Raw genomic sequence first — 17,272 nt, forward strand, 5'->3', positions numbered from 1 at the left:
AATGAAAGAACTCACGCCCGCAGATGAATTAACTCATCACAGATATAGTTTAGTGTTTTGCATCATATCTACGAAATTATTGTTCGTGGTCTAGTTTATATAAGATTGCTTGTTAAGTTCTCAAATAGTTGACTTTGAGCCAAGAGTAAGTTTTGTAATTAAACAATTGTCTCTCTTTATCTCCACTAATAGGAAGTAATAAAATAGAGAAGGGTGAGGAGCAAGTAGGTGACCCATTGATAAGAATATATTATGTATATTGGTTATCTTTGGTTAACTGTATATGAGTCTGTATAGTTTGGTTTAGTGGTTTAGTCTATTGAGTCATGTATATAACATAGCTATTGTACATTTTTACAGAATTAATGAGAATGAGTTAATTTCCTAATATGGTATCAGAGCGATACTAGCTCGTTCTCTAACCGCTTCCGCCACCGTCACTCTCATCGTTATTCACCGTCAATCATCACCGTTTTCTGCAATTTCTTCCCGGAGCTTGCTCCGATCTTCATCGATTATCGTCGACACGCTCTCTCTCGTTACTCCGTGCACTCTCAGCTTCAATCTCGCGATTTCATCATTTCGCATCTCAGCTGATTGTGATATCAATGGGGAAACGTAACTGCAAGTCGCGCTACCGTCGTCCGTCACCGGATCTTCAAGGATACGAATCACCGACGCCTCGTGATCAAACGTCTGGTTCTCCGTCGCGAACGTCTCCTGAAACTCAGGATCGGGTTAATCTATCCCGATCTACTCCACTTACCTCTACGGATCGCTTTGAGGTATCAAACTCTCCTGATAACATACACTCGCCGTATTATCTCCATAGCTCCGATCATCCTGGCCTCACTCTAGTATCGGAACTTCTTGATGGTAGTAATTACGGTGTTTGGATTATTGCTATGACTACTAGTCTAGAAGCTAAGAACAAAATAGGATTTGTTGATGGATCGATCGTTAGACCTCCTGAAGATGATCCGTATCACAAGATCTGGAATCGTGTGAATAGTATGATCAAATCCTGGTTGCTAAACAGTGTGACGAAGCAACTATACACGAGCATTCTCTACTTCAAAAATGCTTGTGACATTTGGAAAGATCTACACACGCGTTACCACAAATCCAACCTTCCTCGATTGTACAAGCTTCGTCATCAGCTTCATTCTTTTCGTCAGGGAAGCTTGGATCTATCTTCGTATCACACGAAGACTCAGTCTCTTTGGGAGGAGTTATCCAACATTCAAGTCACAAATCAAACCGTTGAAGATCTACTAGCTGAACGTGAGACTAATCGAATCATTGACTTCTTGATGGGGTTGAATGATAATTATGAGAGCATCAGGAGTCGTATTCTCATGAAGAAAGTGTTGCCAACATTCTCTGAAATCTACAATCTGCTGGATCAAGAAGATAGTCAGAAGGAAGCACGATCTCACAACTCATCTGATATTGCTGCTGCAGCTTTTCAGGTTACTCAGGGGACTGATCAGAATCGTTCACAGACTGCTCCTACGTCTGGTCCTCCTTCTGGATATCAGCGTCGAGATCGTCCCTATTGTACCTTCTGTCATCGACCTGGCCATGTCGTTGATAAGTGTTACAAGAAGCACGGTTATCCCAACAGCATGAAGCCTAATCCAAGGAATGACAAACCTTCAGTAGCTGCGAATGTTGCTATCTCTGAATCAGCTATCAGCAGTGAATCTCAGTCTGAAGAATTGTCTCCTAGTCAGATTCAGCAACTGGTCTCCTTCTTGAGTAACAAGCTTCAGGCTCCAGCGTCTCATCCCACACCATCAGTCCATTCGGTTTCAGCATGTGTTTCCACTTCATCTTCAGCTTCCACTTCCTCTTCTTCAACTCTTTGTCCCATTTCCGGTAAGTCCTTTCCTTCTATTCTTTGTTCTTTCACCAGAAATGAGAAACCTTATGTCTGCTCTATCAATACGAACATTCCTGCCATTAATGCTTGGGTGATTGATTCAGGGGCAACAAACCATATTTCTCACCAAATATCCTCTTTCATTTCCTATAAACCTTTACCCCATACCACCGTCTCCTTACCTAATGGAGTTTTGGTTAGCATTGTCGGAATAGGTGATATTGAGTTGGGTAGTGACTTAGTCTTATCTGATGTCCTGTATATTCCCCAATTCAAGTTCAACCTCCTAAGTGTTAGTTGCTTAACCAAAAATCTTCATTGTCGTGTGTGGTTTGATGAAAATTCTTGTGGTATTCAGGAGCCTACACGGGGATTAATGATTGGAATGGGTAGAGAAGTGGCCAACCTTTACTTTCTGGATATAGAGTCTATTTCTTCTCCAGGTACCTCACCCTCTCTTGTTGCTTCTGTCTCGAATCTTGAGACTTGGCATAAACGTTTAGGCCACCCTTCTTTATCAAAAATCAAAACAATTCAGTCTTTGTTGTCTTTACCCAAAAATAATAATAACACCCTTGATTCTCATTGCAAAGTGTGTCATCTTTCAAAACAAAAACATTTACCTTTCGTTTCACATCAAAACCTTAGCCCGAATCCTTTCGATCTAGTTCATATTGATACTTGGGGTCCCTTTTCTGTTCCTACTTATGATGGGTATCGATACTTCTTGACCATTGTAGATGATTGTTCTAGAGCAACATGGGTATATCTTCTTAGGAATAAGTCTGATGTCATTACTGTGTTTCGAGAGTTTTTAAACATGGTTGAAACTCAATTTGATAGGAAGGTTAAAGGGGTTAGATCCGACAATGCTCCAGAATTCAATTTTACCTCCCTTTTCAAAGCCAAAGGCATCCTTTCCTATCACTCTTGTCCTGAAACCCCTCAACAGAACTCTGTAGTCGAACGAAAACATCAGCACCTCCTTAATGTCTCTCGTGCTCTCCTATTTCAATCCCATATACCTCTTTCTCACTGGGGTGACTGTGTTCTCACTGCAGTACACATCATAAACCGTCTCCCTGCCCCTATATTAACAAATAAAAGCCCCTTTGAGATCCTTACCAATAAACCACCTGATTACTCTCAACTAAAAACCTTTGGTTGCCTCTGTTATGCCTCAACATCACCCAAGGGCAGACATAAGTTCGATCCTCGTTCAAAGGCTTGTGTCTTCTTAGGTTATCCTCCTGGAATTAAAGGATACAAGCTTCTTGATCTTGAGACAAATTCTATTCATATCTCTCGCCATGTAATTTTTCATGAAGACCTTTTTCCTTATGTTGGTACTGATCTTTCTCTTGATTCTCAAAATTTCTTTCCTGATCAGTTTCCATCTCCACCTGTGAGTTCTTCTGTTCCGGTTGATGAGACTTCTTCTCATCCTCCATCGGTAGAGGTCATGCTTCCTTCTGCTGATTCTCTACCTAATGTCCCTGAACCCACTGTTCAAACATCTCACAGGAAAACTAAAACACCAGCTTATCTAAAAGATTACTACTGTAATGCAGTAGGGTCATCCACTATACACGAAATATCTTCTGTTCTTTCTTATGATCGAATTTCTCCTCTTTATCTTTCCTTTCTCGTAGCCATTGATAAAGTCAAAGAGCCCACCACATATGCTGAAGCGAAGAGACTCTTGGTGTGGGATGATCCAATGGATACTGAGATTGATGCTCTTGAGGGAACTGGAACCTGGACTATCTGCACGCTTCCACCTGATAAGACTCCTATTGGATGCAGATGGGTCTTTAAAGTAAAGTTCAATGCTGATGGCACCATTGAACGATACAAAGCCCGTCTTGTTGCTAAAGGGTATACGCAACAAGAGGGAGTTGACTATCACGACACCTTTTCTCCTGTAGTGAAACTTACCACTGTCAAATTGTTACTTGCTGCGGCTGCGATTCATGGGTTTTCTCTTCATCAATTAGACATCTCCAATGCCTTCCTTAATGGGGATCTTGATGAGGAAATCTACATGCGTTTGCCTCCTGGATACGCTGATAGAAAAGGGGACAAATTGCCTCCTAACGCAGTTTGCAAGCTCAACAAATCTCTTTACGGCCTTAAACAGGCTTCCCGACAGTGGTTCCTCAAGTTTTCATCTACACTCATCGGTTTGGGTTTCACTCAGACTCATTCTGATCACACATGTTTTCTCAAGCTCTCTGACATCTTGTTCTTATGTGTAATCGTCTATGTCGATGATATCATTATCATCAGTAATGATGATGATCAGGTTGCCTTACTCAAGTCTCAGTTACAATCGTTTTTTAAACTTCGTGATCTTGGTCCACTGAAGTATTTCTTAGGCTTGGAGATTGCTAGATCTGCTGATGGCATTCATATTTGTCAACGAAAATATGCATTGGATCTCCTTGATGAAACAGGTCTCCTTGGTTGCAAGCCTTCTAGTATCCCTATGGATCCTGCTGTGAAGCTTTCAAGTGACACGGGAGGAGATCTTGTTGATGCTGAAGCCTATAGAAGACTTGTTGGTCGTCTCATGTATCTACAGATCACTCGTCCTGACATTACGTTCGCCGTCAACAAGCTTAGTCAGTTCTCCTCAGCACCTCGTGAGAGTCATCTCAAAGCTCTCCTCAAAGTTCTTCGTTATATCAAAGGCACAACAGGCCAAGGACTTTTCTACTCTTCTCGTGCTGAAATGCAGATTCAAGCTTTTGCTGATGCAGATTGGGGTTCGTGTCACGACAACAGACGTTCTACTTCTGGGTTTTGCATCTTCCTTGGAACATCTCTCATTGCCTGGCGTTCTAAGAAACAGTCTGTTGTTGCGAAGAGCTCAGCAGAGGCTGAATATCGCAGTCTGTCTTTTGTTACTGACGATCTGGTATGGCTTACTAATTTCTTCATCGAGTTACGGCTGCCTTTAGTCAAACAAACCTTACTATTCTGTGACAATACGGCTGCCATCCACATTGCTCATAACTCTGTTTTTCATGAACGCACTAAGAACTTGGAGATTGATTGTCATAGTGTTCGTGAAAGACTCGTTGCAGGGTTGTTCAAGCTGCTTCATGTTCGTTCTGAGCTGCAGCTTGCTGATCCCTTCACTAAACTATTATATCCAGCACAGTTTCAGAAGTTGTTTGGCAAGATGGGACTGCTAAATATTTTCGTCCCATCTTGAAGGGGACTATTATGTATATTGGTTATCTTTGGTTAACTGTATATGAGTCTGTATAGTTTGGTTTAGTGGTTTAGTCTATTGAGTCATGTATATAACATAGCTATTGTACATTTTTACAGAATTAATGAGAATGAGTTAATTTCCTAATATCAAAACTGTTTTGAAAGCAGCCCCTCTGCCGTCACTTACCAGCTTATTCTTATATTTTCCTTATCGTTGTTACCAACTAATTATTTATTGTCAAAGCACCATTAATTTTCTTTTCCCTTCACAAAATTATTGTACACTGTTGAATAAAAGATAGGACATCATCGATCTACCGTGGTATGAGCAAATTAAGATTGCAAAGTTACTAATCAATCATGTTAACAGAAAAGATTATATAAGATTAATATCAGTCTTACCAATAGTTAAAGCCGATAACTAAGCTGAGGAAAAAAGGAAAAAAAAAACTAAGCTGAGGACAGTAAACTGCGAACACAAGCCCAGAAAGGTCAACAAAAGCAGGTATGACTATTGACTCCAAATTTCACAAACGGTACTACGACACGTGTAACCGGACAAAGATTACTAATAATAACGCGCCATCCACATTGGCTGCATGTCATTTCTCTACAGCTCTCACATGCTACGTAAACCAAATCTACCAGTATTCTTCTTCGGATTCAATGAAAAAGATATTAGAAATAACTAAGTTAAATGTCTGCTTGTGAAGATAAAGAGATGAATCAGAGTGGTGATATAATTCATGATCACGTTGGAATTTTTGATAAATCATATCATAGCGTTTGTTTAAGGTTTTATTTTTCACCATGTAGCACTCTCAAAATTACTCAACGACCTTTGTTGTACACCGCCGTAAAGTTTACGGCATAAACAAAATAATTAAATAATTAATTATGCAAATTGCAAAAGTTTCTATTCGTGAATAGTCTACAATGTCAAATCAATGATTTATGGCATAATGTTCTTTTTCTCACGTTTTTCAAATATGGCAAAACGTAAGAAATGTAAAAAGTTATCAAAATTTTATTCATATCTGAATAGTAGTTTTTTATTTTTATTTTCCCGTCAAAGTATTAATTTCCTTTGAATGAAAGTAGTTTTTTCATTTATTAATTATTGTTTTTAAGTTATTCAACTTGCGAATTCTTTAGTAATTATTCTGTTCACGGTATGCGGTAACTTTAAGGAGAAGTTTTCGGTGGGTTATAGAGTTTTATTTTAGCCTTATATTTCCTCCCGAATATTATTTTTTCTGGAAAATGGGAAATATCGAAAACAATAAAATGCATAAAACGAAGATAATACGAATAAAAAATGAAAAATAGTGTGAGGAAGCTTCATCCACTATATAACGAGGCCAAGCTGCTGAGGGTAAAGCATCCATCGGTGAGGCAGAGAGTAAATTCACTACAAAAAACTGAGTGTCCTCCCCACAAAAAAAAAATTCTTAGCTAAAAATTGCCATTGTTTTTCTCATTCGGTCCTGCTGCTTTCAAAAAAGAAAAGTCGGTTTCTTGGTTTATTTATGTTTGAATGGTTTTAATTGATTATTCATACGAAAATTCAAGCTTATGAAACTGTGTTTTTTTTTAATCTGCACATCTAATTGAAAGTTTTTTCTTCTGAATTTTTCCTTTTATTTTTCGTAGAATTAGTGGAGGGTTATTTTTTGTTCCCTCCTCTTGGATCTAAACAAGGTTGCTTATTTCAAACCTTTCCGATCCATTTTTATTTTCTTGAATCTTCTTGAAAAAACCCTGTTCTTTACTTTTGATAAGAACCAGGTGTAATTTTCGGATTCAGATTTATTTCTCATTTAAAAAAAAATTAAAATCATAATGGAAGCTGCTCTCAATATGTACAATAGCATAACGTTTCAACAGCCAGATTCGTTTGGTGGTGGTGAACTCATGGAAGCGCTTGTACCTTATATAAATAGCGTTTCCAACTCTTCTCCTTATCCCGCGTCTGCGTTTATTCAACCCGCAGCGTCTGCGTTTTCTCCTTCTCTACCTTCCTTCCCCGGATATTACCCGGAAGACTATTCAACGTACATGACACAACCGTTTTCTTACGGGTCGGATCTTCAGCAAACCGCGTCATTAACCGGGCTAAACCACCTCTCTTCCTCCCAAGTTCACCAGAACCATAACCACAGCAACGCTTTCTCGAGTCTCCTCAGCCCCAAGCCGCTGCTGATGAAGCAGTCCGGCGCCGCCTACGGTGGTGTTCCGGAGAAGCCGACAAAGCTGTACAGAGGCGTGAGGCAGCGTCACTGGGGGAAATGGGTGGCGGAGATCCGTTTGCCGAGGAACCGTACCCGTCTTTGGCTCGGGACGTTCGACACGGCGGAGGAAGCAGCGCTGGCTTACGACAAGGCGGCGTATAAGCTGCGCGGCGACTTCGCCCGGCTTAACTTCCCGAACCTGCGTCACAGCGGGTCCCACATCGGAGGCGAGTTCGGCGAGTACAAACCGCTGCACTCCACCGTCGACGCCAAGCTCGAAGCTATTTGTCAGAGCATGGCGGAGGCGGAGAAACAGGGCAAAACGGCGGCGACGAAAGGATCCAAGAAACGTGCCTCGAAGAAAGCTGAGACGGAGAAAGTCAAGGCGGAGGATAACTCGAACGCCGGATCTCCTCCGGAGCCGGAGTTCGTTGAGTCCGCAGGCTCTTCGCCGTTGTCAGACTTAACGTTCGCCGACACGGAGGAGCCGCCGCAGTGTTGGAACGAGACGTTCTCGTTGGAGAAGTATCCGTCGTACGAGATAGATTGGGACAAGATCCTGTCTTAGATCGGTTTGGTTTGGTAAGAATAGGGGTAAAATAGGAATTTTAGAAGCCGCCTGTAATGGAGTTTTTGGAAATTACATGGAGAGGCTAATAGGGTAATTATGTTTATGATTAGTGGGTTAAATCTCGTATGTCAATATTATGTTTGTATCAGTCTCTGTGTCGGTCCAGCTGCGGTTTTTTGTCATGCTTCGACCATGCCACAGATTTCGTTTTATGTAATTTTCCTTTTTTTTGGTCTATGTAATCTCTAGTTTCGTTTTCTATAATCTTAATGTGATGTTTTTAATTTAGTTTTCTAGTAAATGAAATCATACCTATGATCCTTATTTACATACTCATCTAACAAAGGCAGTAACATTTTAGACAAGCCGTGCGATGTTTTAGTTAATAACTGAATATATATGTTCCATGGGAATGGTGTAAACATATGCTTTAGTCTTTCTTTTTAAAGATTGGTTGTTGCTTGTATAATTCAAAATGTCAACTAGGTCACACCAAACACTTATGTTTTAGCTATTTCTTTTTGAACTATGGCTTTCATATGTTTTAGCTATTTGAAACTGAACAAGTTTTTCAAATGTATGTTTGATGTTGGCTAGTAGTTTTTTGTTATCACCCACAAATAAATCATAATAGTCGAATTGATACGAATGTTCCAATGCATACTGGCACCCTCAATATATACGATGCACTAATGTTGCCAGAAGTGTTAAAAACAGCAGAACAGTCTAAGTACCAAAACGTTTGAAGAATTATTACAACAAACTAACAAAGTATGTAGTTGCATTTTAGTCAAGAGTATAATAGGTAGAGCAACGGTTTGATTATTTGCTAATTAGGTATTCTTGCATGCTTGACAATTGTTCCATGTGCGGAATGGAATCTACAACGATCCACATAACGTATAATTCATCACCTTCCACGTTTCATCTTTTTGGAGTTTTGTCTCGTTGGAGATGAAACTTCGTAAGAATAAATCAATGTCAACTATGTATGATTCTTATCGGTTACAATTCGCAAGTGGTGAAGCTTCGCGTGTTGCTAGATGTGACCGGCCATGCCGCAACTTTCTTGCAGCATCTTCTATCATTTTATTCACTTTTTTTTGCTAAATGGTAAATATCATTGATGAAAAAGAAATTTTCGGTTACAAACTTAATTGAAACCACAATCTGCAAAGAGCAGTTTTGATCCTAGTGATCGCAAAAAAATTAAAAAACCACTAGGATACATAGGATTAATTCCAAGCTACCCACAACAGGACTTGAAAATTAATAGGTAACAGAACAAGTAATACAACAATGTAATTCCCCATTCAAAGCGCTTCTTGCAGAAACAAGAGAATAATCTGGAAAAGTCAGTCGAGAACTCACCGAAGTGACTCCGAGCAGGCATCAACGAAAGCGGCTGGCAAACGCCCCGGAGCTCCGCTGGAGGAGGACCTCAGACCAACAAAACCTAGCTATCTCGACCGGTAGACAAAAGCTCCACCGTAGTAACGCTCGAACATGGAAGCTCGGGTTACGGTCAAGCGTAGGCGGTACAGTACGGCTCCAAAACCGCCCACGCGTACAAAAAATGCAGCAGAAACCGCAAAGGAGCACTAAGTCAAACCCGTCGGAGCTTTGAATGAGACATGAAGTACAGAAGGAGGCATAACTCTCCTTGGAAAAGACCAATAATTCACTTATTAACTCTTCTTGAATGGATTCACTTATTAATCCATTCAAGAAAACCAATAATTCGAACTATAGTGAAGTAGGAAAAGACAAAGTCGGCAGATAAATGATCGAATCTTCATCACACATTTTTATAAAAGTCAGATATGAACTTTCGCCAATACACCAGTGGGTGGGTGACCCGAAGAAATAAAAGGAAAACACCAAAAAAAGACAATGGGTGCAAGTAATACTGTAACAGAGCACGAGAGTTTTGGACTAATATGTTGGTACTATCGAGTATTAAGAACTATGTTTAATTTCTTAATTTCAAACGGACGTACAGAACTAAAAAAAACCTCAAGATATAATTAAAATCGAACTATGTTTAATTTTTTTATTCTTTGGTTGTTTGCTGTTGTGTAGTTTTTGTTGTTTCTATTTCTGTGTAATAAGTTGCTAGCAACAATGCAAATTAAAAAAAGATATAGTTTACTCAACTTTTTTTTTTGTCAACCTCTTAGTTTTTTTTTCCGTCAAGTTTTTAATATTGAAAAAGGCCCAAAGCCCAAACATAATACAGACATATTACAAGGCCCGAACACATCTGAGCCCGTTAATAATTCGAAATGGGCCTATAGCCCAAAACCCAACCACCCAAAACCCTAGCAGCTAGGGTATCCTCGTGTCTATGGCCGCCGCGCAGATCGGAGATACACGACTCACACGCACCATCACACCACCACCGCTTCTCGCTGACACCGGAGAAAGCAGCCCTCGTTTCACCGGAACCAAACCGGATCTCCAAAGCTCACACACCAACATCACGAACCCCTTCAACCTAGGGTAATCATAGGTGGAGAGATTCAATCGTTATAGCGAGATCTCATCCGTCCTCATTTACCGCAAGCACCCAAGAGAAGGTTTCGCATGCAACACCATCCTTTCCGCCGGAGAGACTCAAACTCCTCCGACTAGAACACAAACCACGGTCAAATAAAAGCAGAAATAAAAGAGATAAAAGAAACTAAACCCTAAAAAGATCTAGGGACTAAACGCCGGCGACGCAAGGCTGTGGAAGTCTTCACCCCCCGGAAGCTAGAGCCGAAGGCGGCAGAACTAGAGAAGCTTCCCCGACTCGGAAACAAAAGGCCGGCGGCGACGGAGCTGTGAGAGCCTCCGTCTCCCGGAAGAGGAACCCGATCTATAGACATCTTCACCGCCGTCATTCCCGTCACCGCGTCGTTACTCCACGGAAGACCCACCACGATTGGAGGCTAACCAGAGATCGGACAAGGCGGAGGTCGGAGGAGATGGAGAGAAAACAAAAGGCTGCTGGATTAAACTAGAAAAAAAGGAAAGAAACGGACACCGGCGGTGGCACAGACGCTCGCGCGCCCCGACCAACCGCCGGTATCAACACACGATCTACACTCGATCTCTCTTGGTCAACCTCTTAGTTTACTCAACTATATATGCAGAAATGTATTCTTTTTGTAAATCTAGGTCTACTTGCAATGAAAACAAAACTACACTTAGTACACAGTTACCAAGCTATCATTATGAACAAGAACAATAAGCTCATATCGTTTATGCGATGGCACGTCAACCAAATTTGAACGTTAGTTCATGTATTTTTTCTAAAAGTTTATTCTCTGTAAATAGTTCAGATAATCAATAGATACATTTTCTTAGCATTAAGTATATTACAAGTTGAAATATTATAAGAGGAGAATTCCAAATTACGCAAAGGAAAAGCATAGATATGGAGAGTTTGAAAGAAACACCACCAAAGGAGCCCACCAAAGATTATGTTCACACTCCATCTCTCTACTCATCTCACATGCATTATTTTCCCTACCATGTTTTGTACAAAAGTAGTTGTAAAATTTAAAACATTGCATTGAATTCTCCAACAACATTATTATCTCTTGACGTGGGGGAGTGTTGAATTAAATCCAGTACTATCAATCTGAGTAGTTTTGTATCCTATCCATCCTCAATTAGTTTTAGATCTCAACTTAGACAAATAATTCAATAGTCAAAGAAACGGCAGCGATTTAAATCAAGATTCGATTGTGTAGACAAATTAAATAAGAGAAACATAGTCAACTATGAACATTTTCAAAAGTGGTAATCATGAGTCTGAATGAAAAAAAAGCGGTGTTGTTAAACCCGGACCGGACCGGCGGTCGGACCGGGTTCAACCGCGAACCGGACACCTATCCGGATTGGTTTAATGTCAAAACCCAACTAAAGTTGAACCGGTTAAAAACCCATATTGAACCGCTAAAAACCCGGGAACCGAGTGACCCAACGAACCGACGAAACCCTGGTTCGTATAAAAATCAAAATTTTGTTAATAAAATAATTATTTTTTTCTCCCTTTTTAACATATATACTATTTTGTTTATCACAAATTGCAACCAAAATAGAGTTTTGTAACTAATGTGTATATAATTTTTATAGGTGATGAAGATTTAGAAGGACAAAGATTTGGAGAATAAACTTTAAATGTTTTTTTTCCTATTGACTTTAGATTTGAACTATTATTTTTTTATTATTTTTATCACATTTCAATTTGTTATTTTTGAAAGTTTTCTAAACATTATGACTATTTTTTGAAAAAAATATATATAATATTTATAAAATAATAAATTCAGTTTAATCTAATCGACTCCGGTCGAACCAGGTCGAACCACAATGACCCGTGACCCAAATAATTTCCGGTTCGGTCGCCGGTCCGGTTTTAAAAACACTGAAAAAAAGAAAAAGAGTACTAGTTTCTGCAACTCTATTCAAAAATTAAACTTACAACAATTATAAACTTGAGCTTTCTTGAGCTGCTCCTCTTGTTCCTGATACAAATGGTTTTGTATTAACTCAGCCGAATTTACCAATTTCCATCTTTTTCTTTATCGCCCGTTGTCCATGATATACAAATGAATCAATGATTCCGGAAACCGTGAAAATGCCTACATTTTGCAAATAGAGAAAAATCAACATTTGTTACATTTAATGATTCTAACAAGAATAAAGAAAGTACATTGATAGCAGAGAGGGAGATCACACCTCCTACTATAGCGCAAACATTAGTGAGGAAGTGCAAGAACTCCACATGCTGCTCTGTGAAAATCACCTGACAACAACAGCACTCAAAAAGTAAGAGGACAAACTAGTAAACACACACACCAGTGTCTGATTCCAAGATACCTTAATTGGAGAAAGATCATAGAAAAAGAAAACACCAGGCAGTGACTGTGTGCGTCCTGCTTCCGTTTTCTCGAAATGCTCAGTCACAGAGAACTACAAAGTAGCAAACCACACAAAACCTAAATTCTAAGATAAATATTACTACGCAAGTTACAGCCAAGTGGGAGGCTCTGATCTGATAGGTAGTTAAGTTTCTTAACCTGGTTTGACTGAATAACATGGCCTTTAACATCCGTGTATTCAGTAGGTACAACCTTGATAAAATACTGATACATGCCGTTCAATGTCTCTTGAGTCCACTGCACACTGAGAAGCCAAGAATAAGTTTCAGAAAGATAAAAGAGTAACCACAGGGGACACAAGAAGAGAGGTTTTTACCCATCTAAGGGATTCACTACACCAGGGAAATGATCGCCGAAGGTCAGCCTGTTAACCTTGTGGCTTATCTAGTTGCAAACAAGATGCACAGTTGATCAGACTAAGAGAGAGAGAGAGACCAAAAGAGCAATGGTTACTTTCACTTACATTGTAAGTGTCTCCCTGTTGGAGCACTAACAGATCTTGTAGATGAAAGCCTGATTGACGGAAGGTTTTACCAGGAACGAAATGAAAACTGCCAGCCACTTTATTAACTTCCAAGAAACCGAATATATTACAACCTTCACCTTCCTCCTCCTTAACCCTTTGCACAAAACCTTCTCTTTTACACTGACCACAAACAAACCACGTACATATCATCATTTACAACTAGATCATCTAGAATAATAATATAAAATAAATCAATAATTCGTTAACTGCATGGACCAAATAATCCGCCTAGTCGCTAGTACTCTACATTATGAAGCAAAGTCATCATCATACCTGGTCAATGATCTCAGGGTCTGTCATGGCCCAACCTTTCTTTCTATAAGCTTCACGAACTTCCTCACATGAGTTACAACACTCATCATCTGACTGCAAAGCATTAAGAATCAGAATCAATCAGGATTCCAAATATATATACCAGAAAGCAAAGTCAGACAGGTAGATAGGTAGGAAACTTACAGCTTCAGCTCCATAACAGGAACCACAATATGTTTCATTATGCTCTAGCCTGCCACCATGTTTTTGCAATGGGTTTTCAATCTAACAAGAAACAAAATCATCAGGTCAGATAATTAAAAAAAACACAATCTTTTCAATTTTCAACCCTTAAAAGACTTTAGTAATGAAACCTTTGTGTGACCGATCCCATCTTGTCTTGTCTCAATAACATTCCCATAAGTATCTAACCTTCTTTTAGATATATCATGCCTCTACAATTCAAATGACCAACAAGTCAACAACACATCATGGCTTTGTAATAATAACTAGAAGGTAACAAGCACATACCACATCTAGATGCTGCTCTCCGCTAATATCCATAGAATCAAGGCTAACAATCGAGCAAGCAAGAGCAGGGAAAGTCACATCGAACTGCAAAAAAGAAAAAGATAAAAATAGAAAGTCACCTCAACAAACCTTCTAAAGATAGAAACTTTCAAACAGAACTGTACATTGATGCGTAGCTTCTCTCCTCTTGATGTGTCAACACGGAGCTGAGACTCAGTAATGGGATGGAGATAAAGACCTAAGTAAAAGATTCAAACTTTATATCATGGATTTGAAAAAAAAGTCAGGAGATTTAAATTGGTGGTGGTGCTTACGAAGCTCGGAGAAGAAGAGGATGAGCATGACGACGGAAGAAGCTAGTGTGATCAAGCCGCCAGAGAGTGTGCGGCTGTAGAAGTCGTCGTTGATCTTAGGGTAAGCGTCTAAGTTCTTCAATCTGTTCATCACGCCAGCCATTGCCACCCGACAACGAGGCTTGGCTTTTGGTTCACGATCTAGTCATTATATTTATTACATTTTTTTTGTACTTCTGAAATTAATGGGCTCGTGTCTTATCAGCCCAATAACATAAATTAAGAATAATTTTTCTAAAGCCCCATCTATGTTAGCGAAATGAAAACTTGTTTGTTTAGACTGCCCAATGTAATGTAGTAGATTGTGTGTGTTTTAAACTTTTAATAGTTGGCTGGTCAACTAAACTCGCTTAGTAAGAAATAAAAACAAAATATGGGCTTATTGTGGGTACTAAGATGTATCATCGCCAGGCCGATTTTTCACGTCGAAAAATTGTCTTTTAGTGGGTCCTTGTATGGGCCTTTTGTTTTTGTTACTGCTAGTATGGGCTTTTAGTGGGTTTATTGTTTTTCTAAACGAAATCAATACAATTAAAACAGCAGCCTTTATTTTGACATCCCCTTAATATTTCAAAGAATTAACAAGAATACCATTCACATTTTTAAGGTTAGTTATTTTAGTTATTTTTAAATTATTCATTAAATTCTATATATTGTAATATATTTTCAAAACTGATTTCTCATTAAGTTCTTATCTAAAAACGTGGGTGTATAAGTTTGAAATATATATATATATATATCTATACTATTAAAGTAAAATACCTAATAGGTTTTTGCCCTTTGTTTTATTAAATATTTACAATGGTATGCCATTCATTAATTTTGTTTAATATAATTAATGGATATTTCCTAAAACATTTTAACTCAATAACGGAATATTCCTAAATAATGGCTAACCAATTGTGACACGCCAAACATGAGATAAAGTCATTTTAGGATACGAATTAGTTTAAAAATTTGAGATACGAATTAGTTTTCAATTTGAATTATACTAAAAATATCAGTTTATAATCTACTTATATATATGGTGTACATTTGGTTATGCTTAGAACATGCATAGGGTTTAGAAGTATATGGAATAGTGTTTAGGTTATAGGTTTGGTGTTTCAAAAAAAGGTTATAGGATTCGGTTTGTATTGAAAAGTGCAAAATATTTCTAAGAGTTGAGGTATTATATATTTGAAAAGTTATAAAATTAATATGTATAATAAATTAGTTCGATTGTCTACATTTTGAGACGTACACTTTTCATAACGTGAACAAACTTTATATTCAGCAAAAAAAATGTGACTTTGAGAGAAGAAATCGTAGGTAAAAGAGAAGACTTAACCAAAAGACAAAATGATTAATGGTTTAATTTTCTGATCAATATTCATTTATTATGTTTTGCAAAATTTAAGGAGTGGCTAAGCAAAACATTTTAAAAATGAGTGCTAAGCAAAACATTTGTTATGTGTGTATATTATTTAATTACCTATGTTATAACTAATAAAGTCAACCATCATCATGGTTTTAAAAAATTGAAACACATATTTTTATATTTTATGTATCTATACTATTAAAGCAGAATCCCTCATAGGATTCTGCCCTTGATTTTTAAATTATTTACACTGTTATGCCATTTCTTTATTAGATTTTTAAAGATATTTTTTTATTTTTTTTGTTATTTACATGTCATACCTCTCCTTAGTTTAGTGAACTATTATTAATTAAAATCAGCCAAAAATAAATCTATTTAAGGAATATTCCAAAAAGTTGTTAAACTTATTAGGACCATTTAAATTACATAATGTACGTTACGTACTATTACATATTTTATGATACATAGCACTATGTCGATTAATAGTATAAATCTATTTAAGGAATATTAACTATACGTACAATAATTTCTAACAAAAGAACTTACGAAATATATGTCACAAAACAATATACTAATTTTTATTATTTACATGTGCATCAGATTATATGCGATATAAATTAAATATACCAAATAATAATGTACTAATTTTTATAATTTACATTTAAAATTCAACTATAATGTACACATGATCTTTAAATCATTATAATATATCAAAACAACTTTTAGATTCAAATACAATGTAATTCAAATTTTCTAACAATATACTAACCAACTTTAATTATTTGTCATATATAAACGAATAGGGTTTAATCTTGCGTTATGAGAATCACAAACGAATTAAATATCAAATGAATTTTAATATATATACTGGTCAAAATTGTTTTTTATTATATATACCAAAAAATGAATTAAACTTATTTTAATGGGATTGTTTACTATACAGGAAATTCCGTTGTTGTATATACAGGTTAAAAATTTAAATAATATTTTGATATGCAAAATAAAATATACTAGAATAATTTTTATCTGATATACTTTTTAGCTAAGTGTAATTCTTTTCTAAATCGATATTACATAAATATCCTAAATATATACACTTACAAAATTATAATTTTACATAAGTCATAATCAATAAATTCTAATTATTATATAAATATTTGTAAGTGGTTTCAACACTTAAAAACTTTACATAAGTCTTATTCATTCCACGCAATACATCTTTCATTACACAAATCACTGGTTCAACAGGATTAATAAGTACACATTTTTAATTACATAATATTTATCAAGTAGAAACATTCTGTACAAATAAAATTTTATTTCTATTATGAACTAATAAACAGGTTAATAACTTTATCAACAAAAATAGTCCCGCGCTTTGAAAGCGCGGGTCAAAATCTAGTATAGTAT

General features: G+C 37.4%; 2 protein-coding genes across 2 annotated transcripts; one reads left to right on the plus strand and one right to left on the minus strand.

The window, feature by feature from the left end:
• The first annotated feature begins 6,475 nt into the window (after positions 1–6,475).
• LOC108832779 (ethylene-responsive transcription factor RAP2-4) lies at positions 6,476–8,197 on the plus strand. Its single transcript, XM_018606226.2, has one exon. It carries the CDS (start codon positions 6,950–6,952, stop codon positions 7,904–7,906), a length of 957 nt encoding a protein of 318 aa, XP_018461728.1. The 5' UTR covers positions 6,476–6,949; the 3' UTR covers positions 7,907–8,197.
• Positions 8,198–12,205: 4,008 nt separating this feature from the next.
• LOC108832778 (uncharacterized) lies at positions 12,206–14,629 on the minus strand. Its single transcript, XM_018606225.2, has 12 exons — positions 14,464–14,629; positions 14,314–14,387; positions 14,150–14,233; positions 13,993–14,073; positions 13,823–13,903; positions 13,640–13,732; positions 13,304–13,486; positions 13,157–13,224; positions 12,979–13,084; positions 12,779–12,871; positions 12,638–12,704; positions 12,206–12,540 (listed from the first exon to the last, which is right to left on the minus strand). The coding sequence occupies exons 1-12, from the start codon at positions 14,603–14,605 to the stop codon at positions 12,449–12,451; spliced, it is 1,164 nt and encodes a 387-aa protein (XP_018461727.2). The 5' UTR covers positions 14,606–14,629; the 3' UTR covers positions 12,206–12,448.
• Between the last annotated feature and the right edge of the window lie 2,643 nt (positions 14,630–17,272).

This window comes from Raphanus sativus, chromosome 9 (genome assembly GCF_000801105.2).
Source record: "Raphanus sativus cultivar WK10039 chromosome 9, ASM80110v3, whole genome shotgun sequence".
NCBI classification, from domain to species: Eukaryota; Viridiplantae; Streptophyta; class Magnoliopsida; order Brassicales; family Brassicaceae; genus Raphanus; species Raphanus sativus.

Bases quoted from the DNA above. Each gene is read 5' to 3' on its own strand.
- LOC108832779 (XM_018606226.2), top strand. From the start codon at position 6,950: ATGGAAGCTGCTCTCAATATGTACAATAGCATAACGTTTCAACAGCCA.
- LOC108832778 (XM_018606225.2), bottom strand. From the start codon at position 14,605: ATGGCTGGCGTGATGAACAGATTGAAGAACTTAGACGCTTACCCTAAG. The intron at 13,904-13,992 runs GTTTCATTACTA...GTTTCTTGTTAG, and splicing joins ATGGGATCGGTCACACAAAG to ATTGAAAACCCATTGCAAAA. The intron at 12,872-12,978 runs GTTAAGAAACTT...GCTACTTTGTAG, and splicing joins ATGTTATTCAGTCAAACCAG to TTCTCTGTGACTGAGCATTT.